Source organism: Sparus aurata, chromosome 10, assembly GCF_900880675.1.
Source record: "Sparus aurata chromosome 10, fSpaAur1.1, whole genome shotgun sequence".
In the NCBI taxonomy this organism is placed as follows: domain Eukaryota; kingdom Metazoa; phylum Chordata; class Actinopteri; order Spariformes; family Sparidae; genus Sparus; species Sparus aurata.
In genome coordinates, this window is record NC_044196.1 from 34,167,033 (window position 1) to 34,192,642 (window position 25,610).

At 44.5% G+C, this 25,610-nt stretch overlaps 1 protein-coding gene across 3 annotated transcripts in view; it reads right to left on the reverse strand.

The window, feature by feature from the left end:
* The window catches only part of adamtsl3 (ADAMTS-like 3), an 87,488-nt gene that overhangs the window by 43,788 nt on the left and 18,090 nt on the right, over positions 1 to 25,610 (reverse strand). For all 3 annotated transcript variants that reach the window (XM_030431581.1, XM_030431580.1, XM_030431583.1), the window contains exon 2: positions 11,195 to 11,311. In XM_030431581.1, the coding sequence (XP_030287441.1) occupies positions 11,195 to 11,311 (117 nt within the window). The remainder of the gene's footprint in view (positions 1 to 11,194; positions 11,312 to 25,610) is intronic.

Consider the following 25,610-nt stretch of genomic DNA (forward strand, 5'->3'; position numbering starts at 1 on the left):
ATAAAAAAAGAAATCAGTCAACGAAGATCTTTCTCTTTCTCTTCGGATTAAAATATCTTCCCCGAAACAACTTAGTGCACCTTTAATTAAAGTATTTTGAAAAAGAAAATGGACGAAAGCAAAAGAATGGTGACTCTTAACTCAGAGCCCAAAGTTTTCATAAATCCAGTCAGGACATGAAAAAATGTTTTTAAAACTAAGATGCTTAAATCCTGATCCTTTTTAAAATGGCTCTGGCATCACACGTGGGCTTCAACTGCTTTCGCTGCACTTAACATATCAGCTTCTCCAAAGTCAGTGTCCAGTGCATGCATCTGGGAAGCATCATCAGAATTAATACCACGCTGCCGGATGAAAAGTAAAAGCCTCGTTTCTGGAAGCCTCCGCGGTTTCTTATGCGAATCAGAAAACAGGCCGCGCTCACAATCAGCCCGGGAGCAATCGTAAACCTCATGCATCAGCACTCAGGGGCAAGACCAATTAAGCCACGACCACATCGGAGTTGATGCACAATAGAGAGAGAAACATGCATGATCCGTGGACGACCGCAATGCCATGTCATCGAAATCAAGCCGTCTCCTTCCTCCGAGCCAAAAATGTTCATAACGAGGGCATACTGCTGACGAGGAGACACTGAATATCCCTCAAACACATCATATGCGTGACTCATCCCGGCTACCGTGCAGGTCGTCATTAAACCGTTTGCCCCAAAACGTTCCTGTGGATGCTTTGTTTGGCAGACGTCAGTGTGTACTTTGGATTTGTTGCCACAGCTTTAGTTCTGCAATCAAAAACTCAAGCTAATTGGCAGTAAATCATATATTTTTCTACAAATCTTTCAAATAGGCCTTCATCCACTAACCCACCAGATAAAGATGGAGATATAAAATAACAATTCCTCGCTATAAAAAAACTGCCACACAACATTTCAACAGATGTTCTTCAGTCAAGCAACTGGAAAAATCTAATATTACATTCATATTACATCATATGTCATAAATATTACCACAGTACTCAGCTTATTAGCTTACAGTGTGTTTTTCTCTGCTTAGTTAGAATAGTGACACTTGTTTAGAAGCTGTCTTTATATGTTTTAATGTATTTAAAAGATACCTTCTGTTGTCATTCCGCTCTCCAAACTCTCTTCACACTAAAAGTTAAATGTGACTCCAGGTACTCTGCTGGCCCCGCTGCTGCACTGAGTACACAATCTGTAATCACAGCATCCGTCTTCACACTATTAATTATTAAAAAGCAGAATGATGGTGGGAAAGTAAGGCAATGTTTGCAAGCCCGACCACCTTGTAACAGCGGAAACAAGTCGACTTCGAGGTTTAAATCAGATGTATAACCTGTTTTTCAATATGAAGAAATATGAGCAGAAGTTTCAGTAAGTTATTAAAGAGTAGAGAAAAAGATTTGTTCCAAACTAATCATATAGAAATATATACAAACTGCTGTTTGCATTTTTTGTTATTCTCATGTTAATACTCAAAATAAAACAGACACATTTTTCTTTCTTGTGGTGTTTCAGTGCTGAAGTTGCTCTGCTATGAGATGACGATACCAGCAGTGCCGACCCCGGAGATAATTTGATTTAATAATGAGTGCGCTTTGAAATAAAATCATTAGCATGTCATCTGTTCAGCCTTCACTCCTCCCAGGGTAAATCCTGGATCCAATCTGATCTCCGTTATTATGCTGCTTCTGCCTGTGACACGTCTTTCCATCACTTCGCTGATGATACGCAGCTGTAACACATAATAATCTCAGCGCTCTTTATGACTGCGTAGCCTCTGTTAGCCTCCATCTCAACCCGGAGAAAACTGAGCTCCTTGTGATTGGCCCTGATTGTTTAATTGAGGAGTTCAGTCATAATATCAGGGCCCCATTCCAACAATATCAAGAATTCTGTTGACATTACCCATAATGCAACCTAGGCACTGAGTGACATCACTTCAGGCCATTTATCAGGTTGCATGCAGCCTCTTCTGGAGCAACAAGAGGCTTTATGTTGTACATTTGGTGGAGTTACCCTTTAAGAATATCTACATCAACGGAGCTCTCACAACTTTAAGTTTATATAGTTGTAACTGTCTTTAGAGTGCGTGTTCTCTGTGTGTGTGTGTGTGTGTGCAACAACTCGAAGGGATGTCTAAATTATGCTAATTCGAAGCTTACCTCCGTGCTGTCTGAAGATTTGCTGTAAGTATGCCTCCTTGTGTTGCATGCACTGTTCACTCTTCAGCTTGGAAGAGTGTCAGGGTCATTATTCAATTTTGTGGTTTGTGAACAGATTACTTTCTCTCCCAGGGCTCCCTTAAAGCGAAAACTATCTGTGTGGGTGTATGCAAGAGGGTGTGATCATGCATACGTGTGTGTGTGTGTCTGCTGTAGGTCTGCACACACACACACACACACAGACACACACACACGTTCATGGTCTTGATTTTCTCATGTTTGCACTCAGAGTGCTTGCAGGAGTTTTGCAGTGATGCGGCAGACGGAGACCACCACGTCGTCACTGTGCAGATCAAAACCATCTTCTAATATGACGAGCAAACAGAGATGTGGAGTTCGGCGCCAGCCCGTGAAGAGACACACAAAACTAACAACAGTTTTATGAGTTAAATTCCATTTTTGGAAACAAACTTGCTGCAGTTGTCCCGAGGTGAAGGACACTGTTGTTGATTACGAGGCAGCATAAGCTTAAAAAAATGCAGCTTGTTGGACGAATGTTGAAAACGCCGACCCGTTTATTGATTCTACTGTTCGACAGTTACAGGTCAGGGCTGGGGTGAAACTAAAATATCAATCAAAAGGAGGATGGGACCACAAAATCCATTCAGCAGTTATTATAATAATCATCTGTGCAACAAAGAGATACGTGCCATCTTTGGTTTTACGTCTTTCTTTAGATATAACGTACAATTTGACGTGCATTTCTCAAAAAAGAGATCAACATCTAACATTTAAATACAACCTTCCTTCCAATAATCCTCCCAGCTGTAGGACACAGGCAGCCAAGACTAGCGAGAGCAAACCAGGGCACATAACAGCCTTCCAGGTATGAAACCTGGGCGACGTGTTAAATGTTTGTTCTGTTACTGCGCCCTACATGCTGACCACCACCACACTGAGACATTACAGCCCACATTAAAGACAAGGGAACCGTTTCGGGTTGCGCCTTGCCCACGACTTAACCTAAACTCTGCTCCGCACGGGTGGCAGGGATCCTTCATCAGCAGCTTATTACTGCTGTACCTCTGGATTGCTTACACTGGATACTGGCTACATACTGCAGGCTACCTGAGCCAACACCTCATACAGACGCTTACATCACCACCCTGCAGTTAGTCGTCGAGGGGACGAGGGGAAAAACTACTTCTTCTAGAAAATGTGGGGAATTAAAACATTTTTAAGATCTAGGAATCAGTGTCTAGATTAGAAAATGTCACGAATTCAGATGATGGAAGATGCTGTTTGGCTAAAGTGTTGTCAGGAAGTCAGATTAGCTGACAGTCAGTCCTCTAGAGAGGGCGTGATTAACACCTGTTGTCCTGTTGTTACCTGACGTTTAAATCTATAAGTCAAGAACAACTTGAAATTCTGCAGAGAACATTCTGCCTGGGTGTTCTCTCCATTCTGCATGTATTAATAAGATCTGATTCATACCGAGTCTGTGATTCTTCAGAGATTTAGCAACTCTCAAACTTCAACGAGGAGAATTTCCCTTACAAAAAAATATCAGTATTTCAGAGCAACGTCTCTGTTTTCTTTTTACAAACAGCTCCAAAGTCAAAGAGTTTGGGAGGGGAAAAATCCAGAAGACGAGTTAGATTGAGATGTTATTGTTTGGCTGCAACGTGTAATTCATTTTATTACCTTCTTATTCAACTAGAATGAAACCACATTCATGGCAAAGGCCTTGAATGATCTTGCCCACGTGCCCAAACACACACACACATGCAGAAAAAAAAAGTTTAATGTTAAAAATCGCCCCCACTTGGAGGCAATTAGCACACGCAGTGCCAAAACTCAGAGCCAAGACGTTCGAAAAATTCCTGGATGAAACTTTTTTGGCATCAACACGCTCCTGTTGTACAAGTGTGTCTCTGTTTGTGCCCGTGCATGCCCGCAGAAACGCACGCCGACAAACATCTGCAGCGGCGGAGTGCGACCTGAAATGTAAACAATTACAAATCAATCACTCGCCGGGAAAATGTAGCGTGCCTTCACACGCCGAGGAGGAGCAGATAGGTGAGGAGAGAGGGGTGAGGGGAGGACGGGGGAGGACGGGGGAGGAAAGGGGATCCAGTAATCAAAGACACAGTATTGGATGCTGTGCATGTGTAAGGCGACATCTGATAGTGCTGAATGCTAAAGTCGCAGAAATCACACACACATGGATTCCTGCGCTGCACATGCACATGTCAGCACGCAAACACAAACTACGGGATTACACGAGGGTAAGGGAGTGTGTGTGTGATGGCAGCCAGCAGCAGACACACTGCTGGCAGCGTGCATTCACACACACCCACGTTTGTTATGTGGGTGTTGTGGTGAGATCTTGTCCCTGGTGGAATAACCTCAGCAGCACAGCTCCGGTACCCGAGCAGCGCTGGTGTGAGACCACATCAAGCCGAGGGGGGGAGATGTTCGATGTGGCGCTGCGAGGGCCAAGGCTTTACTGAACACATGTGTTGATGGAACAAACACGGGGGTGAGAGAAAGATCCCCCGTCCAAAGCCACGTGGCTTTACACCACATTCACCAGCACTCAGCACTTTCTTCAAGAGCGCCTCCAAACAGCGCTCGCCTGTGCCAAACACCGGCCAGCCAGCCAAAGCGCACAAGTCAGGAAGGCAAATGTCTCAGAATTCACCGCTCGCCTATTCAGTCCTTTCTTTTCTTATTTTGGACATCGTTTCCATCGCCAGAAAAGTGTTGTCCTGGCCTCTCTCGCAAACTGATCTCAGCAGAGTCAGATAGCTGGCTACACAAGAACAAACACTGGCATTCATGGCTAACTGGCGGCACGAAAACGGTTATTAACTCGCTGATTTCAATCCAACTACAGCATGAGCAGCTTCACATGGACGCCGTGTTTCTAACAAACAACGGAGTCAACAGCAGGCAGCAGGGACCGGTCCAGAGCAGCCCGACGGAGAATAAATGTGAGCAAAAACAATGTTTGACACCCTGTGACTCTATTAACAGAATTAATGTGATGTTTCTACTGTTCCTGCAAGTAATCTGAAGCATCTACTGATGAAATGTAGGTCGGCTAAACGAGCCCTCTACCAATATTTCTACAATGTTTTCACTTGTCAAGACGTTTCATCACTTTCCATCTGTGCATGTGTGATTTCACAACATCAAAATTGTTGTTCCGGCATGTTCTGTTTATAATCTCAGTGAAGTCTCGCCTGTTTTCAACCAACAATGTAAGATATTGCAGCTTTTAAAAACACAAATTCACTGTATGTTGTGCATGAACGTCTCTGTGCGTATGTAAGACACCAGTTAAAACTCTGCTCTGCAGCACTTCTAGTGGTCAAAAGCTCCTCAGAGGACCTTTAAGGCTATGAGGTTTAATTTCACTGGCTAGAAGTAAGTAAGTCACTGAAGCTTTAAGTTAAAGTGGTGTTAACCCCAGGGGCCACAGCACGTATGGGGAAAAAAAGCCTTGAACCTAAACATCCTCTCTACCTGCCAAAGCTAACATGCCCATCCTTTTAATGAAGACAAATGAAGTGTTTAATTGTGCGAGACTGTTGCCCTTTCCACCTGGCGCTGCATGGGAAACACAGCTGCCAAGGCGGCGTGCAGCTGAGCGATGGGCCTCTCGCTCTCCGAGCTGCAGCCTCGGCCACTGAGCGCCCCCCCTGCCTGTCACCCCGGCTGGCCCTTGGCCCCAATCGCCCAACCTCAGTTACCCCGAACCCTGACACCCTGCCAGAGGGTGGAACGTCTCGGCACTTATTCACCCTGAAGGTTTTTGTTTGGAGAGAAAAAAAGAAAAATGCCCCTGACTGTTAGTGCCTGAGGTGCAATTGAGCATGTAAAAACATTAAGGCCCGAATTGCCTGGCATGTGGTGAAGTGAGAGAGGGAAGAGGGCAGAGAGGAAGACACGTCTAACAAAACATCCAACGTCCCGCGGAGAGATGAGAGATGAGAGGGAGAAGACGTGTGAAAATAAAACAACAGGGCTGAAGGACATAAACGCCTTTCCACCAAACGTGTGATGACAGGCAGAGTGGAAGTGTCCTCTGGTCTTTGCTGCAGAGTGAGACTCTAATGACCGTCATTACAGAACACTGGTACATCCCATAATATCCCGGCCATTATTGGCGCGGATAACACAACATGTGAGCAGCAGCAGCAATCAGTGTACGGTGGTTAAAGAAGCAAAGCAACTGCTTATAATGTCTGTTCCAACATTAATGGTGCAATATGTAGGAATTTGCCACCTATCGAATACAAAGCAAATAAGGGGGGATGTATATCACCAGAGTAACCGCTAACTGTCATATAGCACAGTTAGCTATGCAGCTAGCAGTCTGGACAGGGAGCTGGAAGCACCGGGGGAGTCATTGCTAGCTAGTTAGCATGCTAACATCAGTAGATGTCCCTGCAGCACACGTAGAAGTCAGGAAGTCAGTTAATTTTTCAATGTTTTCAAGTAAAATTCTTACATATTGCACCTTTAGCTTCACTAATCGATCATTTTTCAGTTCTTTTTGGTTCACAAAGTCCTCTTTCATCAACCCAAGAGCTCAAAGGAGACTAAATATTAAACTAAGAGTCATGCATGCTCACCTGTTAGCCACGGCGGCTCCATTTATTGCTAATGTGTCAGATGTTGTGTGTTCAGCTTGTTCTGCTGCCCCCTTGTAGCCAAACATGAAACTAATGCAGCTTTAAACAGGATCTGACACTGTAAATCTGCTTTGAATGATTGTGTATATTTGATATTAGGACAACAGAGAGAGAGGAATGAACTTTCACGTGGAAGACTTTCTAAAAATGTATCGTCTGTATGACAATTAGTAGCGTAAATGCAGCCGGAGCTGTGCTGCTGGTGGGGAAACTTCACCATCACAGAATACAAGTAGAAACTGAACACAAACACACACACACACACAGTCAGACACACACTCAGACACACACTCTCATCTGGTAAATGAAGGATCACCTTTCAGTAACCCAGTTTAAAGTCGTCTGTTGACAGGATGATCATTTTTGCTGTCTAGACTGCCGCCAGCTGAGCAGGAAACATCATCCTCTTTTCTTTTTTTTTCTTCCAGTGGCTTACTCTCAATTTCACGTTCTGACAATTACTAGAAGTTTACAACACTTGTTCTCTGTTCTCCTTTTATTCCCCCCGTTCTCCGTCCGTCACCCCGAGGTTGAGCGGTAGCTGCCACCTGTGCATCGCCTCTAGAAACAGAAACTTCTCAACAGATTGGATTTCAAAAAACGTTAAAGTTTCGGTCCTGCAGAGATAATCGCTTACAGATGACAGTTTAACACAACTTAGGAAAGGGTTTGTCAGAATTTTTAAAAAACATTTTGCAGGTTTTGAGTTAGTTGTTGCTCTCCAAAAACGCCTGCAGATCATCAGAACATCATGCTGGAAGAATTCATTCACGCGGGCAGTCGGAGGGAGATTTATAGCCACCTTTTCTGTTTATCTTCACAGTCTCACTCATTCAGTCTTGCTACAGAGCGAGAGAGAGAGAAACGTTCTCAGCGGCCAGCACTTGAGCCATCAGACCCCCCGCGCACTTCGATTCAGGAACTTCTCAACCCAATAAACTTACTTTATATTTGTTTATGAGCGCTGACATTGTTGAAGCTCTACAGTACACGCTTGCCATCACATAATAAATACGGGTTAATTTACGGAGGTATGTCAGGCCTTAGCCGTTTAAGACAGCTCTATTCCATCGAAGTAGCTCCTGCTGGGGCTGCCAGGAAAAACACTTTCTTGCAGAGAGAACAATTCATCTGTGGCCCTCGTGAGGGATAGGGTGAAGGGTGCTGGGGAGGTCAGTCCTATTGCCCACCAACCGACCCTGGCACATACTCATGAAAGTTAAACAAGAGAAAGAGAATACACTTTGGAGTCTGAGATCTGCCTCCTGGGTCGCTTGCTAATTAAGCTGCGTTTGTCTTGGCTCAGAATCAAGCTTAATATTGAACCAAGATCCAACTTAGAGCAGCGCTACAGGCGCACAGAGAACGAGATCGACCGAGTGCTGAAAGGAATCACAGGAGAGGCTCCTGGGAGTCTGCAGGCTCCACATCAGGGGACATGTTAGCATCATATGTGCAGCAAATGATGCCCATACTGATAACATTTACATGTGGACAAATCATTTTTTAAGTGAATACATCTACAGAGCTTGGAGAGTAAAAGCATTTATTTTCCTTATAAATATTATTGTGGTTCTAAAATGTTTGTTGGGTTCCAGCTTCTCGAAGGTTGTTGGTATCATCTCGTTTCCACTTTTGTTTGTCCGCATTAAGAGGCAGCTAGTTGCCAGTTTGTAGGGAAACAAATGTAGAAATGGCTGATTTCTACAGTTAGTATAAGCGACATTAGCTAGCATTAGTTAGCAACATCAGTTACAACAAACTGGCAACAATTTAAAGGGATATTCCGGTGTAAATTTAATCCATGGTCTAACACACCGTGAAACAGTGTTAGACTCCCTCTCAAGAGATCAAGTTAGCAGACCGCTAATTTATGGAGTTTTATCAACCTCAGAAACGACCGCACGACAACAATACACTGCAGTAAATGGATCCAAATATAAACCGCCACCAAAAAGCCACAAATAATGCTCAGAACAGCACCAAACTTCAGCAACAGTACAAATAGGGTCTCAGCACATAGTCCGGGGCATCTAACCTCCGCTAGCTTAGCTGGATTTCTACTGAAAAGCTGACTAAATTTACCACTCTTCTGCAGCAGCTTCCTGTTGACGGGAAGTCCCGACGAGTCGATTACCGAGTGCAGTAGAGTTCCGCGGCTCATGGATGAAAATGTATGATTATGACTCCATGGAAAAGCAATCAGAGTTCATATGTGTCTTACCTGCCAGTTTATAACAGTTATTATCGAGAGCGGACAGGGAAAAGAACGGAATTGAGCATTTCTAACCGCACTCGGTAATCGACTCGTCGGGACTTCCCCGACCCGGAAGCTGATGGAGGAGAGTTGAACTCTGTTTTTAGCTTCACATAGAAATCCAGCTAAGCTAGCGGAGGTTAGATGCCCCGGACTATGTGCTGAGACCCTATTTGTACTGTTGCTGAAGTTTGGTGCTGTTCTGAGCATTATTTGTGGCTTTTTGGTGGCGGTTTATATTTGGATCCATTTACTGCAGTGTATTGTTGTCGTGCGGTCGTTTCTGAGGTTGATAAAACTCTGTAAATTAGCGGTCTGCTAACTTGATCTCTTGAGAGGGAGTCTAACACAGTTTCACGGTGATTTAGACCATGGATTAAACTTACACCGGAATATCCCTTTAAGGGAGGATGATTTGGCGATTCCTGTCCGTTTTGCAGTTCCCCTCCATCCTCTCTACTTCAACACACTTGCACGACTTCTCTCTCCTCGTACGAGCCGTCACCAAGGCTACACGGCTAACAAGGCTACAAGCACTAACGTCGAGGAGGTCCGACTGCCAATCCGTCCCGTCTGGGTTCTGCGTGTGAGGAAGTCCAATTATACAGGTGCATGGAGACGGAGTGGAGGGCACTCAGTTGGAATACAGAGCTGTTTCACACCTAGGGACGCTTACAGCAGCTTTAATTTACAGTAAACAGGACGGAGGTTGTCTCTCACTTCCATGGCACCTTATTTGCACCTGTGATGTTGACAGAAAACACACTGCAACCAAATCCCGTCTAATGAAACCCATAAAGAGCGACTGAGGCTTGGCTGGCACCAACACAGCATGTGGGAGTGGAAATATAAATATAGTCTGTGTGATGTTTGGTTTGAAACTCACTTGCTGATGCAAATTCAAAAATTTGCTTGAGGTCAGTGCATCATAAATCACACTGCCGCTTGGTCACATTATGAAATCCAAATGCAGTAAAGATGGCTGTTTGCGGTTTCTAACTACAGCACGGCGAGCGTGTACCACTGCGTTTACATTCTTCAGTCTTTTAAATGGGTTTTCCATTAAGTCACCCGTTGGGATATTAAAGAGCATGTAAAAATCAAAACACTGTCAAATATATATCACTTTAAGACACTGTGTAGAGCAGTTAACATGGATATTACACTTCATAATAAAAAAAGGGTTTCTCTGAGCGACCTCTGATCCGGGAGGCTCTCCTGCACATGTGAATGTTCAAATAAGCCCTCATGATCCTGCTTTGAAGTGCGATGGCGAGTTCAAGCAGATCATCCGTTTCAAAGGAAATGTCACCGCATTTGATCAGCGTTCAAAGGGCGTAGCTGAATATTCTATACGCTGAGGTCGACGGGTCATTTAGTCGAGCGTGGCGGCTTGTGACGGAGTCGGGTCGTTACATAACGTCCTCGCAGCAAACGGAAGAATTCACCTCGAGATAGCGTTCCTGTCGGCGATGACGTGACACCGTCTCAAAAACTCTGCGATCAATTTTCCCAGATTGCTCTCAGATTGCAGCAGGACCGGTCGCATCACGCAGGAATGATGAGATGGGCGAGATGGAGAACAGCAGCTCGGCCCTCTCTTCCCAGCCAATTAGATAAAACATCTGGGTGAGAGATCGGATTAAGAAAAACGGCCACGGCCTCATCAAAGGTGACGACAGATGGGAGTAATGTGATGTAGCCGCCACACCCTGGAACACATGTGTGAACGCAGCGTTAGGTGTGTGTGTTTGCAGGCGCTGCCCTGTTTCACATCAAGCCGGGTCGGCCCGCCCTCCACTCCTCGCGTCCCACGATCATCACTCATGCGTATTCATTACTCAGGTGCAACATGGCGGACTCTTCACTCCTCCAGCGTGGCGTGTTACATCAACGCACCGCAGCAGATTTATTGGGTGATTTAGTTTTATCTGACATTTCAATTTATTTCTTATCTCAGCTGCGAAGTAGAAAAAAATGGGGGGTTTTTAAAGGTCGTGTTTGAAATTAAAACCAATGCATGCGTGCAGTGTTGTTCTGGTCGGGCACTCACAGGGTCTTCTGGGTTTTGGCTGACATCATGGAGAGGCTCCTCTGGAAGGTGGTCTCGTCGAATCAGAGTGAATTCCCTGATGAACACGGCGTCGCCATCGTTTGCCCGAACAGCCACCTGGAAAATAAAAGATCCCGTCAGAGGTGTCCTGCAGGTCGATGCAAACAAGCTACAGACAAACGCAACAGCATTCTGAGTGAAACTTTTGAAATGTTGAGAATAAACAAAACTATGTAAAAGCTGTTATGTCAGTTAAATATTTGCTATGTTAATTTATTCATTAGGAGCATTAAATCCCTTTTCAAAAGAGGCTAAAACCACCAAAGTGATCGTGAAAACTTCTTTTGAAATATCCCTTTTTTCCATCTTTGCCGTTTCCATCATCCATTTCTAATGTTACACTTCAAAATGTGCTTAAAAACATGCAGATGGAAACTCAGGGTGGAGGTAACTAATTACATTCATACAGATTTCCAATCACAAGGACACTTGCAATGCATTTCATTTCAAGGAGGCTGGAAGAAGCCTGGAGCCACGTTTGAAATCGCTGCTTTGATTTCTTTCAACTCTGCTAGACATCAGATTTCTATTTTAAAAGAGGATCTGGGAATTACAATGAAAGGAAAGAACCAAAGGAACCAGATACACTTTACTCAAGCCAAATGATGCAACAGGCTCTTTGTTAATCGTACCATAGTGTTTCCAACAAACCATAGTATTACACCACTATGCTCTGGAGCAATGGCGATGGTGGGAAATGTAGGTAAGATGTAGTCAGACTCTCTGTTCGCAATCACTTTCCAAACATTGCATGTTTTTTTTCTTTCTTTTCGCTTTGTGCTCTCAGCCTCATCCCTCATGAGGGGAATCTCCGGAGGAATGCACGGCAGAAGAGATCTGATACCAGAGCAGCAGTAAGCCACCGCCTCGGGCAGGCAGACGGGGGGCATCTTGGATAGGGCCCATTAGCAGCACAGCAGGGCCCGCATTCTCAAGGATGCACAAATTCACAGCGCAGGGGCCCTCAGCTGCTCTCCGTAGGTCATAAACACCCCGTAATGACCCGGGTCAACCGCCTGCCTCCCAGGCCTGTGCCAAGTCAGAGCGAAGCGGAGCAGGGGATGTGGGTTAGGGGTACTTGAGGTTCTTCACGTTGTTGGGGGGGCAGATTTTTAGTCTTGGAGCGAAAAAAAAAAAGAAAAAGTGCTGCTAAGCAACTGCAGCAACAACAGAAGTCCCTGCAGTGAGATGTGGGCGAAAGCCTCACAATCATTACGTACACGCACATTTTTGTTGGGTGAGTTTCTGCACATGTGGTTCAACCTCCGGTTCATCTTTTTAAAGATGAATAAAAGATCTAATTTATGTTTGCAAATCAGTCAATTATATCTGCAAATCACAAATTAGATGAGCGGAGTGAAAACTCTTCTTATACCTGTGAGATTCTGGTAAAATACCAGTGTTGTAAAAAGTACTAAAAGTAAAGATATCCCTTTAACGTCACCCAGAAGAACAGTACTCGAGTTAAAGTCTTAAAGCATCTGATATGAACTTTACTTTTTTTATATCCGATAAAATGTGAAGATGCTCGGCAGTGCTTTGGCCTATTAATTCTAGTATCACATAAATGTAGTGAGGTAAAAAAGTGAAATGTTTGCCACCATATGTAGAGGAGATGAATTATAAAGTAACAGAAAACTTAAATACTCCAGTAAAGTACCTCAAAGGAGCATCATCGTCCTCTAACCTTTACACCACAGAGACTTAATGCATTCAGCATGAGAAACCACAGAACTGATATGTAAAACCTGAATCACAACACAGCGGACGACTGGAAGCCCGAATGCAACACGAGATCTCGGCTTACATGACTAACGTTGCACTCGAGCGTGTCCTCTCTGCTGGTGATGCTGAAAATTTAAATATTGCACAACTAAACAAACAGAAGTGGAGAGTATGAATATTGAGAGAAGCTTTGCTGATGTACTGAAAACCACTTAAGTGAGCAGATGTCCTTCCTCGGGGCTCCAGAGATCTTTTCCCCCCTCGTCCACAGAAGTTATTTTCTCACACACTTTTAATGTCTTAACACTGGACCGATCTGACAAACCATTTCCTTGTCATTCTGAAGTCTGCATCGATCTTCCTTAGCCGACGTGCGATACGCTGAAACCAGAGTAAGCCACAGGCTAATGGTGCATGACAGTTAAACTCTCCCTCGCTGGAGTCTTAAAAAGGAGGATCTTTCAAACTCGTTTCCCAAAGCAAACAAGCTGACCGGCCAGTGCCAATGTCAAGCATCCTGCACACCCCCACTGGACTGAACCATTAGGATCTGGCACGGGACGGTCCAAGTCCTGGGGTTTGCTGTCATGTAGAAAGTAGCTTGATGTTATTGACAAAACCTCTCATGTGCAGGCCCAATGAATCGCAATTATTTTTAGTATAAATCCCGGCAGGATCACTTTTCTCCTCAATACAGGAAGTGACAGCAGAGAAACTGTTGGAACACGGTAAAGGAAAATATGAGGGTCAATGTGTGTCACGCTCCAAGTCACCGCTCACTGTTTCAGTATTTAACTATGACCATGAATACATGCAAACCTTGAGAAAATAGTGAGGATTTGTTGGCTTTTACGCCCAAAATATGTGAGATTCAAGGACTGTGCTTCCTGCAAACAAAGAATGAAAATAACATGATAAAAAAGCAAAATGCTCCGGCATTTTTGTGTCAAATAAAGCATAAACTTGTTTAAATCTGTAATATTCGGCAATCTTTCATTCATTCATTATTTCAGCATGCTCACTTTAAGATGCTTACACATTCACAGGTCGAGCCGGGCAGGGTGGCTACAGGGTGAATGTCACGCCGAGCCAAACCGAGCCGCACCGATTAACCTTTCCAGAACCAGTTTGCTCCCACACCCGCGACGGACCCACTTGGGAGTAAAGATTGCAGCTTGCCCCCAAGCGGACTGCGGTGACGCCTCACGACTGCAGCCGACCCGTAACGAGTACCGAGTAAACCCGCTTCATGCTAATGCACAACTAGCTTCATAACACAGCAGAGCATCAACTGTGGCTCATACAGCAAAATAGTTCATGCTGGACTATCACTATCATAGTTTTCAGGAGATGTGGTCGTTATTTGAACTCTGAGTTCACGTTTACGCCCCTCCATCGAGTCTCTTTGCTCAACAGGACCTAATGAATGTGTTAGATTCCCAGTAAGCACTAACTCAGGCCATGTTTGAGTTTATTTGAAATGAACATGACAGAGGTCAAGAAAACACACACTTCTGGTTTGCAGGGCACCGTGATCTCCAGAACGACACATGTGCGGCTCAGATCCGACGTGTGTGAGTGTGTGTGTGTGTCGATGTGACAAAGGCCAAGGGTGAAAGTCAAACAGGGAACCAGACCGGTGATTCATTAACCTCTGAGGCGAGTTAGATTTCAAAGACCGCGTCTCGGCCAGGGGAGGGGAGAGGAAGTGAACTCGGGGGCAAGTCGGGTCTTCAAAAGCACATAATCAACAGTAATAACACCAACCTGATATTATAATTGAGCTTTCCTATAACGCGGTGCCAGCTTCCACTGTTTGGGTGGAAACTGTGAAAAGCGAGTGACTTCTGCCGTGCTGCACTGGGCCAGAACCTGGACTTGTGTTTCACGCACCGCTGCCTTTGATTAATACGATTCCGTCCAATGTTTAGATTAGGACACCCCTTTTTTTGGAGACTGGCTCCTGTCTGAATGAAACCTAAGAGGGAAAGATATTTTTGCTAATCCACTTTCAAGGGGATTTATGTGAGCTTTCACTTAACACATTTTGGAGGAGGAAACATTGCGGCCGCCTTTTCCTCTCCTTCCCCGCTCCTCTTTCATAAACTCAGAAAAAAGGGTGCCCCTCTGCAGATCTGAGGGCTTCCACCGTGTCGGCCCCCACACATCGACTTCTGCTCTGAAGGTACACGATGTTTGCTCGCAGCGACCGAGCCGACTGCAACTTGGTGATTTTCGGGACCGATAACGGCCGAGTCACGAAGGTCATGACAGAGTCTTGGCGCGCCTCGAGCAACGAGACACCCGTCGGTTTAAAAGAGGAAGAAAACACTGATGGTTACAATTTTCACCTCAGGCGTTCACACGGGACACCTGCGATGCATCGGCTCATGACTGACTTCCTCTGGGAAACTCAGCACAACTGAAGCAGCACTTTCATCACCGTCTCTGATTCCTGATGGATTGTTTAGTTATCTTAATGTTCTTCCTCGGACCGCCTTTGAAGATTTCTCCTCAACGTCTCTGCCAGAGTTCCCTCAAAATTGATTTACATGTCCTGATATTTGTCTCCCAGGTGCAGTGTGTCCTGAGTGGCAGAGAGCTCCACTCGTCTCCGTTTCGCCGCCCTCTTCAACTCCCACCGCTTCTCATCTCATCGTCAACGGCACGAGGAATGAAGCCTCGAGGGGGAAAGTGAAGAATCTACCTTTGATATATGAAAGATTTTCCTGGCGCTGTCATCACTTCCCTTTGCGTTCACGCTCTGTTACTCCCGCGGTTTAATGTCTCATAACGATGCGTGGTAGCTTCCTAATGATGCATGAGCACTTCGAGAAAGATCACGTTACTTGTTTAATTTGATGTATTTTCTGTTGAAACAGGGTTCGGGCGCAGAACATAATACAGATACAGATCGGTTGAAGGGGTAAAGTGAACGGGAGACACGGCAGCTTAAATTAAATTAAATTTAAAAGGTTCCTTGTTAAATTAACAAGGAACCTTTATTACTATTAATGCATGGCGACAAATAATTAAGGTTAGTCTGCTCAGGATGTTTGAGAGGCAGGAGCACCAAACATTAAACGCAGAAATGCTCGTTTCACGCCTCATTTTCAAGAGCAGTTGGAGGAGACCAAAACAGAGCTAAAATGAGACTTAATATTTAGCTAACGTGCAGAAACACAACTCCAGTTTGTGCTAATGTTGCTAAAACATTAGCAAAAGAACTCACAGTGAGGAGATCTGCCTCTCTATTAAAATGCATGTATGTTGCAAGTTGTATTTGTTGTAAACATTGTGCAGCATGTCTGCAAACTGCAGCTACTCACTCTGACTGAGGACAATAACATTTTACGATTATAAATTGACGTGTTTGATGCGTCATCACACCCAAATACGGTTATGAACGTCAGAAGAAGCAGATATTACAGACGTCGGACAGATAATGTGAGACAGAACAATTCTATTGGCTGCTGGATTTTCCACACGCATTATAAACTTGAGACGGTGAAGATAAGGGCGCTGATAGCCTCGTTATCCTCAATAAACCAAAGACTTTGACCGAGGAGAGCTTCGTTTGGTTTCCTCACTGCGCTGCATGACCGGCAGCGCGGCACTGTCCGCACAACAGACACAAGCAGGAGCACACTCGGATGTGACGGGTTTACTTCTGTTTGTTAAGAGTCATGGCAGTGGAATCGATCATTTCACCTGAACACCGCGGCCTCCCGTCTGTCCAGCGTCGGCACAGACACGGTGAAGACGGTCAGACATATCACAGTGTGAGGAAGAGGAGCTCCAAAGACTGGTACCCTCCAGAGATGGCCTTTGTGAGGAGCAGGCTGCGGATGAGGAGGATGATAATGGACAAAAAAGGACGAAGGACGGGACACGGAGATGTTCTTGACACCTGCCACGAGAGAGGAGGCAACTCGGAGAACATACATGTCTTCAAGTTAGCAGCTGAAGAGGTGAGAGCTGCAATTTGTTGTTTCTTGGTTTTCATGCTCCACAATTCAGCTTGCTACTAAGTAACATGTGTAGCATAAAGTATGTTTCCATATCAACACCAGCAGGATCCCACTGAACAACTGCATGAATACGTTCTGACAGTTTATGTTTTTCTCTGTTCTCTGTTTTAGGTGTTTTGGTCGTCATCTGACAGGAAGTTGTCAGCGGGACATCAGCACCTCCCAGACTCGGCTGTCATCGATGCTGCCAGTGTGACTGCGATGCTGTAAATGTGGAATATAAAGCCATGACATTATGTCGACTATTTAAGACTTTGTAAATATGTATGATACTTTTTCTACTCCATATTTATTAAAAAGTACTTTACACGTGATGTAAGGTGATGGTGTGATTATTAACGTAATCTTACAACAGCATGAAAAGCAGGATCAAACACAGATTATCTATTTTTTTTTTTATCCTAAAACACAGAAATATTCATGTCTGTGAATTGTGGGTACTTCTGTATCGTTTGTCACGTGGAAACAGATCAAAATCGACCATTTTCGACTTCTTATGCTAAGCTAACTCTTTCCTAGCTGGCTTATTTAACCCTTGACAAGAAAGTGAATAAGTGCAGCTTGATTTTATATTCCAGATTTAATTAACCAGCACAGATTTATGCATCATATTTGTGCACATCCTAATAAAGTAGATGGTTACAGAAAAAGCCCCCGATTATAAAGTGAGTGTCTTTCGGGGTTGAATCCGCTAACTGCGTCTCGTGGTTTTTCTGTATAAAGCATTAGATTAACTAAATCCAAAGAGGTCATCATCGATCATTTAATACCACAGTTGTCACCAGCTATTTTTCTTCAACTATCCGCTGGCGTTTTTGTGAGAATCCCTTCCTGACCGCAGAATATCAGCCTGCAACACAAACAGAGACCAAATACTGTAATGCTCACACCGGCTGTGCCCTCACAATAAATCACCATCCTTTACTCCGGAGCTGACCACAAGCTGACTGCAACCTGAGCGCTTGACCGGTCCAAGTGTGCAACATTAGCTACTAGCATATTTCCTGCTAAGTCGACAGGTTAGTCCACCTGCCGACCATGTGTGAGGCCAACAAGGGCTCGTCGTGGAGTTTCTGATTTCGTGGTGAGCTAATTATGCAGCGGGACGCCCCGACGCAGACTTACAATAGAAACAGATGGCGCTCTGAAATCCAGTGCTGGAGCATTTTTGTATCCAGTTAGCCAGCAGGAAGACATCTCAATGCAAAAATAGCTTCACCGCTAACATTAATCTCTGCACCAGACGCGGTGCGGTTTGCACGCTCAGGTAACGACTGCTATTATATTTAATGTAGAGGTTTTTAATGAGGGCCTCAAAAGACTTCTGACAGCTCCGAGAGCAGCATGAAAGGCTGTGACAACGCCAACACCAGAGCACACTGCGAGACCGCAAAATCAAAACTGTTTTTTCTTCATATAATACTGTAAACCACAGCCACTGTGCTGATGAGTCTGCATGGCTCTCCCTCTGCAGTATCACTCAAATGCTTGATTGGAAAGTGAATGGGATCATTCTGTACAGCAGGAGCACCACAGTGAAGGTGTGATCCGATACAGAGAACACACAGGATTCTGTTTGGCTCCTTTTGGACTTGTGAAAGAAAACAGACAAGCAAAGCTGCTGTGCAGAAAAGGTAGATCTGGTTTAGTGGTCGCAGGCCTCCTGGATAGCAGAGTCTAGATTTTTATGCTTTTATAGAGACTCTCTGGAAATTCTTCTCTCTAAGACAAAGATGTCCTAAGTAGACACAGTGTTGATGATGCAGGGTGTGTTGGAAGGGTCCACCATGACACTGATGGGACCATTATCAGTGTCGGCTCAGTAAAAGGTTCCTCAAAACGCAGGAGTCACGCCTCAGACGTAAGCGAGGGTGTCTGGGTGACCTATGTTGTAAATGGTTTCACACACCACGCGTCACTGAGGCTGGACTTCAGCCCGCATTCTGTAAGTGTTTATGATTTCCTGCCTTATCTTGATTGAGCTCCCACTCATCTGGTCACCTGAGACATGACTCACAATGAACGCTGGTGTTGCTTCCTGTCTGCTGGTTGCATACAAACCTGGCAGCTGCTGGTTTACACTTCAGCAGCATCAACATCACAAGGCAATAATGTGTGAGAGGACTAAACATACTGATTAACGCAGCTTTAAAAGTTATACATGCAAGAATTTTAGTTTAAAACACTCAAAATGTAATTAAAGAGAAAAAACATCTGAGATCCTCTGAGCTATGTTAGCTTAGCATGCTAACCAGGTAGCCCTGGCCTCTCCTTTCCTGTTACGCCACTTCGAGCTCCCAGTACGGGACACTAGCTGCACGGCTAACTGAGCTAACTAGCTAATGGCAGCTACAGTTAGCAGAAGTTATTTATTACTCTGGTGATGTGAGAAAACTGTCAACAGAATGTGAAGAATAAAGCGTTCTGACGCCATGTTAAGCTAACATGCTAACAAGCTAGCCCCGGCCTGTCCTTTCTTGCAATAACATTCCGAGCTCCCAGTTTGAACCACTAGCTGTACAGCTAACTGAGCTAGCTAGCTAACAGCAGCTACAGTTAGCAGTTGGCGGTTACTCAAGTGATGTGCTGCCCCCATATTTGGGATTATGATTTCGAGGTTTTATCACATGCAGGAGTTAAAGGAGCAGTACGTATTAATAACCTAACTACTGCATGTGTTACACAATAAGAAGAGACAGAAGAGACCGACAATACTGATCCACCTGGTCCCAACCGACCAGATCCGGACACATGCCACAAGTTTCTGTATCATGCACAGACAAAACGTCAACGCAGGACTGAACGCTGAACTAAAAGCTCATCAGTGAAGAGCTCTGGCTGAGAAGACGCATCGCTTCTAAGTAGGAAGCCAGAAAACATTTTTAAAGTCAGCAGTGAAGCTGGAGAACATGCAGTAGTTCACTGTGATTATACAAAAGAGCTGAAAGGCACTGATGGATTTTGGTCCTGAATCATCAAATTCTTTTATTATTCCCCTGTGGTCCGGCATCATCGGGCCAAGCTCGCTCTCGTCCAATGAGTGAAAGAAAAAGAAGCAGCTTAGAGACTTCAACTGGAGTCAGCACTGACATAACTCTGCTTTTAGACATCCACCCAGTTTTCATCTTCCATCACACCCACTTAAAGGGAAAAAAAGCCACTTGTGTCTCTGACTACTGCCTCTGCTCAAGATGGATGGCCTTGGCCCTTTGGTAAAGCTGGATCCAGCATGTAGCGCAGCCAGGAGGGTTATGTAAGAGTGTGAAACTCAAGCGAGCGAGGGTGGACAATCATGACCAGATCATGTTTTCACAGGATGAGACAGAGCGAGTTTTCCCGAAATCATCCATCTTCTCCTCCTCTGCCTCACTGACCTTATGGGCTCAAAGGCAGATTGACCAAATTCATCATGTAGTTTCCCACCGAGAGGAGCTCAAAAATGTAATCTATTACAACGAGGGGGCAGATAGAAGTGGTCCTGTGACACCATGTTGGCTGGTACTCCGGTTTGAGAGATGTAGAGAAGCACGGCAACATTTTCTGTGGAAATTAGAGCAAAATAAACCCATCAGGATCCGATTAAATACACTGACTCTGTATGGAGGCAGCTCTCTTGCAATACATACAAAGAGTTTTGAGTCTCATCCATGTATTCAGGGAACGCCTTATCAGTCAAGTTATTGTGCACATGAAAATCAACTAAGGAGAGTTAAGTAGCTCCACTCAAAGCTGCAGAGATGGCAACAACAATCACATGAATTGTCATGACATTTTCTTAAAAAGTCCCCAAAGGATGAATCCAAATGGTTTGGTAATACCGTCACTTTTCATCAGCGGCCACTAGCAAGTCAAAATTGTCTCTTCTCCAGTGAAATATCTGAACAAATCAGTTGAACTGAGACAAAATTCTATACAGATGTTCATGTTTTTGTGATGATGTATGCTGATGCTTCCCTGACTTTGCCCCTTTGTGCCACCATGAGGTTCATATTTGAGGGTTTTGAGTGAAATATCTCAACAACTTCTGGATGGAACGACCCGACCAGGACGATGACTCAGCAACAGCAGGTGTGGACAGGTTGTATTTGTCTTTTTCAGTAAAGAAAATGACACATTCTGGTCATATCCTACAACTGCTCCTTTAAAGAAGCTTGATTATCGATGAGTATAAAAACTATTTGTGTAAAGAAGTGTGGACAGTGTGAGATATCTCCATTCAATCCAATATCCGGCACACACACACTCACACACTGTAGCTAACCCTGATAGCATCTCTGAGAACCGTCCCTGCTGCATAGTGAGACTGAACGCTGCATACTATCACATTAACACGACGCTGGCCGCAGTCCAACCATCAGACATGGACGGAGCATCGCTGAAGCAGCTGTGTGACAGCTCTCCCTCACAGCTTTTCATTATAGTCTGATCGATTGATTGGCCCGTCCTCCAGCGGTGTTAAGTAACCGCGGCCGCCCGTCTTCTATCAGCAATTAAAGCTGTGTGTGGCGGCGAGTGTGTGAACACAAGGCCGCCCACCCCGACAACAGCAGCTACAGAGATGGATGGTGTCACGGTGCGTCCGAGAGAGCCACAACTAAGACGTGGATTTCAATTCAGCAGAGTTTCAGTCACAACACACACACACACACACACACACACACAGACAAATACAAACATCTGTCCTGCTTCATCATATCACTTCGCAGAAGGATTAAAACTGACAGCTGGGTGGCACAATTACAGCACAATGTTCCACTCGTAGCGGGCCAACGGGTTCACCGTGCAGCTCATGTGGGCTGCTGCACGACTGATTCAAAACACCGGGGTGATTTCACACATAAAGGTGACTGTCACTGGATGATGGATGAGAAAAGTTTATACGGGGTTTTACAGCTCTGCTGCTGAGCTTCTCCTCTACACTTTCCATTCAGGTGTTTAGTTATCTCACTCGTCAAAAAGACGACATGAAATATTGTTTAAACTCTGGCATCAGATCAGAAAACAGATTTGAATTGGCTCAATCGTTGCTTCTGCGGTCGTGTAATAGTTTAATAAGATATCAAATAAAAAGTCCAGTGAAACAGGATCAGAATCAGTTCTGTGCACCAAAACATCTCTTCCAGAAAGAGTAGGAGTTAAAGTTCATTCTGACCCGGGAGCATTTTAATCTGTCAGGCTTCAGAAAAGAAACACAAATGTTATTAAAAATGAAAACAAGGTTCAGTTTGAGCCTGTCAGATGTTCCGAGTGAAAAAAAAGAACATTTAAAAATGAGAATATTGTTTAAATATTAAGAATCCCTAATTATTAATAATTATTTTCATAATCATGTCAGTCAATTGAGGTAACTTTGCATCCTAGAACCATTTTGCACCTTGACAAATACAACAGCTATTTGTATGGAAGCCAATTTACGCCAGTGTTAGATATTAAAAAAGATGAAAACTAAAAAAATGTTCTGTTAATGCAAAATATTCCAATAAAAAGCCAAAACTGAGATACAAATAACATTTATAAGTCAAACTAAAAACTCTTTTTTCAGTTTCTTGTCTTTCACTGGTTGAACATGTGCTGCCATGTGTTTGTGCCCACCAGTAAGTTTCAGTTTAGGCCCTCCGAAGGAAAAAGTTTAGGCACCGCTGGTCTAAAATATCAAAAAACATACAATAAAAGACATTCAGCCGTTTGGATTTAAGTGCCAACATGTCAGGAAAATGTGTCTGTTCAATATTTCCTCTGAGTGTTTACCTGTGGTGCAGCACATGCTGGATTTTGGTGAGTCTGGCTGATTTCGGTTGTTTTATGGGAGCCAAAAATCAAGAAGCACTCTGCACTCTGGTCATTTCTCTAATTTTATCCATTCATTCAATATAACATCCCGTTGAAAGCCCTGCAGAATTGACAGTGGCAGTCTGTCAAACACGGATCTCTCCGTGAAATGCGTGCAGAGCCGACCATGCCAGACCTCCCAGAAGACCAACCCAGTAATCGATGTTTTCTTTGAAATAGACAAAGAACAAGACTGGGAAGCTGCTGGCCTAAATCATGACCACACATCAGCGAGGGCCAAACAGACTCAACACTGGTGGTGTTTCAGCAAGGTACTGCACAGAACATTGGAGTTGAGATGGAGAGAAGACCTCGTTCTCATGCCACAGCGAAGGCCAACAGATTTGTTTCGCTGAGTTTCCTAAATTGTTTTCGCGGACATCAACATGCGCCACGAAAGCCCCGGTCCTCTCCAGAGCGTCGTCTGCGGTTGCCGTTGAAAACGCTGTTGCATTCCTGCTCCCAAATTAAGCCCCTAATTTGCGGAGCTGCCTGACCATCGAACAATCTTAATTTCCATATTCTGTGGCATTCTCGAGTCCTGATCTCATCTGGCTGGCAGCGAGGCAAATAATGAAATGCTGCCCTGCCTGTAGCGTGGCATCTATAACTACCCGGCCCTCTGCTCCATGATCCACACTCCATTCTTCAATTGTTTTTGCTCTACCAGAAGCCAGCTGCACACTGGGCACAAAGTGGAAAGAATCTTGGATGTTGACCAGTAAGTTTTCCGCCTGTTACTTCGACCTAAACTTACATTCATTTGCTTTTCTCTTTACAGCGAGTGCATGACTGTGGCTGCATCCCTCAGCAGTCAGGAGCAAGTAGACATGTGTTCTCCTTAACTGATGATTCAAATGAATGTTGCAGACTTAGCTCTAAAGCAATGTTTATAAATTACAGCGTGCCAATCAGAATTATGGTCTGGAGGGATCGTCTGTGAGAAATCTGTTCGGTGATCGAGTTTTTAAAAAGCCAACATCCTCTGTAGTCTGAGAATAATACAAGAACTCTGCATTTAGGATGGTAAACCTATAATTAAGTTTATTATATTAAGTGTTGGCTTCTCTAATTTAAGTTATGTCATACCCACGGATGGTTTCATATTGATTTCATACTGATGGTTGCAGTACAACAGCTTTGTATCCTCTTGTGCCTTGTTGTCACTTTCTACTTCCATCTCTCCTCATTCCCAGTTTTCTGTTTCCCTCCTTCCAGTCTGATTGTTCTCCTACACCTGTCTCACATCCGCCTGGTTGGGTTAGTTTGTATTTAACTCTGTGTGGGTTTCTCACTCTTTGTTGGTTCATCTCTTCTGTTCTGTAAAAGGTGACATGTCAGCGATGTTGACTTATAAAACTTATCATTGTAAAAACGTCCTTCCATCGTGTATCGTAGTCGTCCGACTCCCAGAAACTCTCAATCAAAAACACTCGTGCACCCGGCTAAACGGGACTGACATTGCCATGTTTGTTATTGCCAAGCTCGCCAACCTGGCAACAGCAGGTAACTTAGGATTGGTCAATTGTTAACGGACAGTATTAGCCGTTTTTATACTGGGCAGCAATCTGCCAATTTGCTGTCCATTTTGCGGCTAGGTCCTTGGATTTAGACAGAAGGCGGAATATTGGGGGTCTGTTTTGGTCCGCCAATTTGCCGCCTCGGACGGAACACTTTTTTCCACCTCTGTTGCTGTAAATCTGAGCCGCCGATGTGCCAGCAGTTGCGTGAGATGGGCGGAGGTGTCGATGACCTGCACTGTTGTAAAACCCACAGCCAGGGAGTTTTAAAACCAGGAAACAGCTGATCACAGCAGTCAGTCCATCACTTCATCCACGGACGTCAAGATGAGCAACTGGACAGCTGCTGAGATCCAGGAGATGCTAGCTTCTCCTCGGCCTCTGTAGCTGTCTTCGTTGTCCACTTGTTGTTGTAGCGGCAAGCTAGGAACGGTCGCAACTTTCAAATTAAAACCCCCCCGCTAAGAACCCAGTTCTAAACTCCAATGGGGTGCAATGTAAAGCTCTTATTTTGAAGACAAATTCGACCTGCTTCACTGTTCACGCTCAACTTTGTACTTCACGTCACATCACGTTCCCCAGTGGCGGCTTTTTGGAAAAGAAGGACTATTACACCTCCCTTTTAGATAGACAAGGTGGCATATTGCAGCCTTTACCTTGCTGCAAATGTGCCACCTTTTCTATCTAAAAGGAGCTATTAATACTGCATCAGTCTGGGAAGTTATCCGTATTTAGAGAGGAATTTAGGGCATGTACAGTCAGATTGTCCTCCAGCACCAGAATAAAAGCTGACAATAACATGATTCACTTTTAAAAGGGCGCAAGTATCCGTCTGGCAGGCGCTTCCAGACATCCCCTACTTGACTTGACATTCTCCTGCAGCCAAACGAACCACAACATCCTCGTCGCTCTGACAGACGAGCTGGGGAAACCCAGTGATTTGTCGAGGGTCCTCTAAATATGACAATCACTCTTGGGAACCGTATCTGAGACGCACAAAACATCAGACGCAACAATGTACTCCCAACCGGTCCACGATGACACAGTCAAACATAATGTGACAGCTTAATGCCGTCCGTCCATTGTCTTGTCAATATGCAGAGATTCCAGAGGGTGCAATTATCCCCCGAGACTGACAGAAAACAACCCTGAGAGATGCTCAGAAAAAGATATCTGAGCGTAGGTCATACCATAATAATGTACGTCAAAAAAAAAATGCATTTCAAGCAGAAAACAAACGTCTCCAGCCTC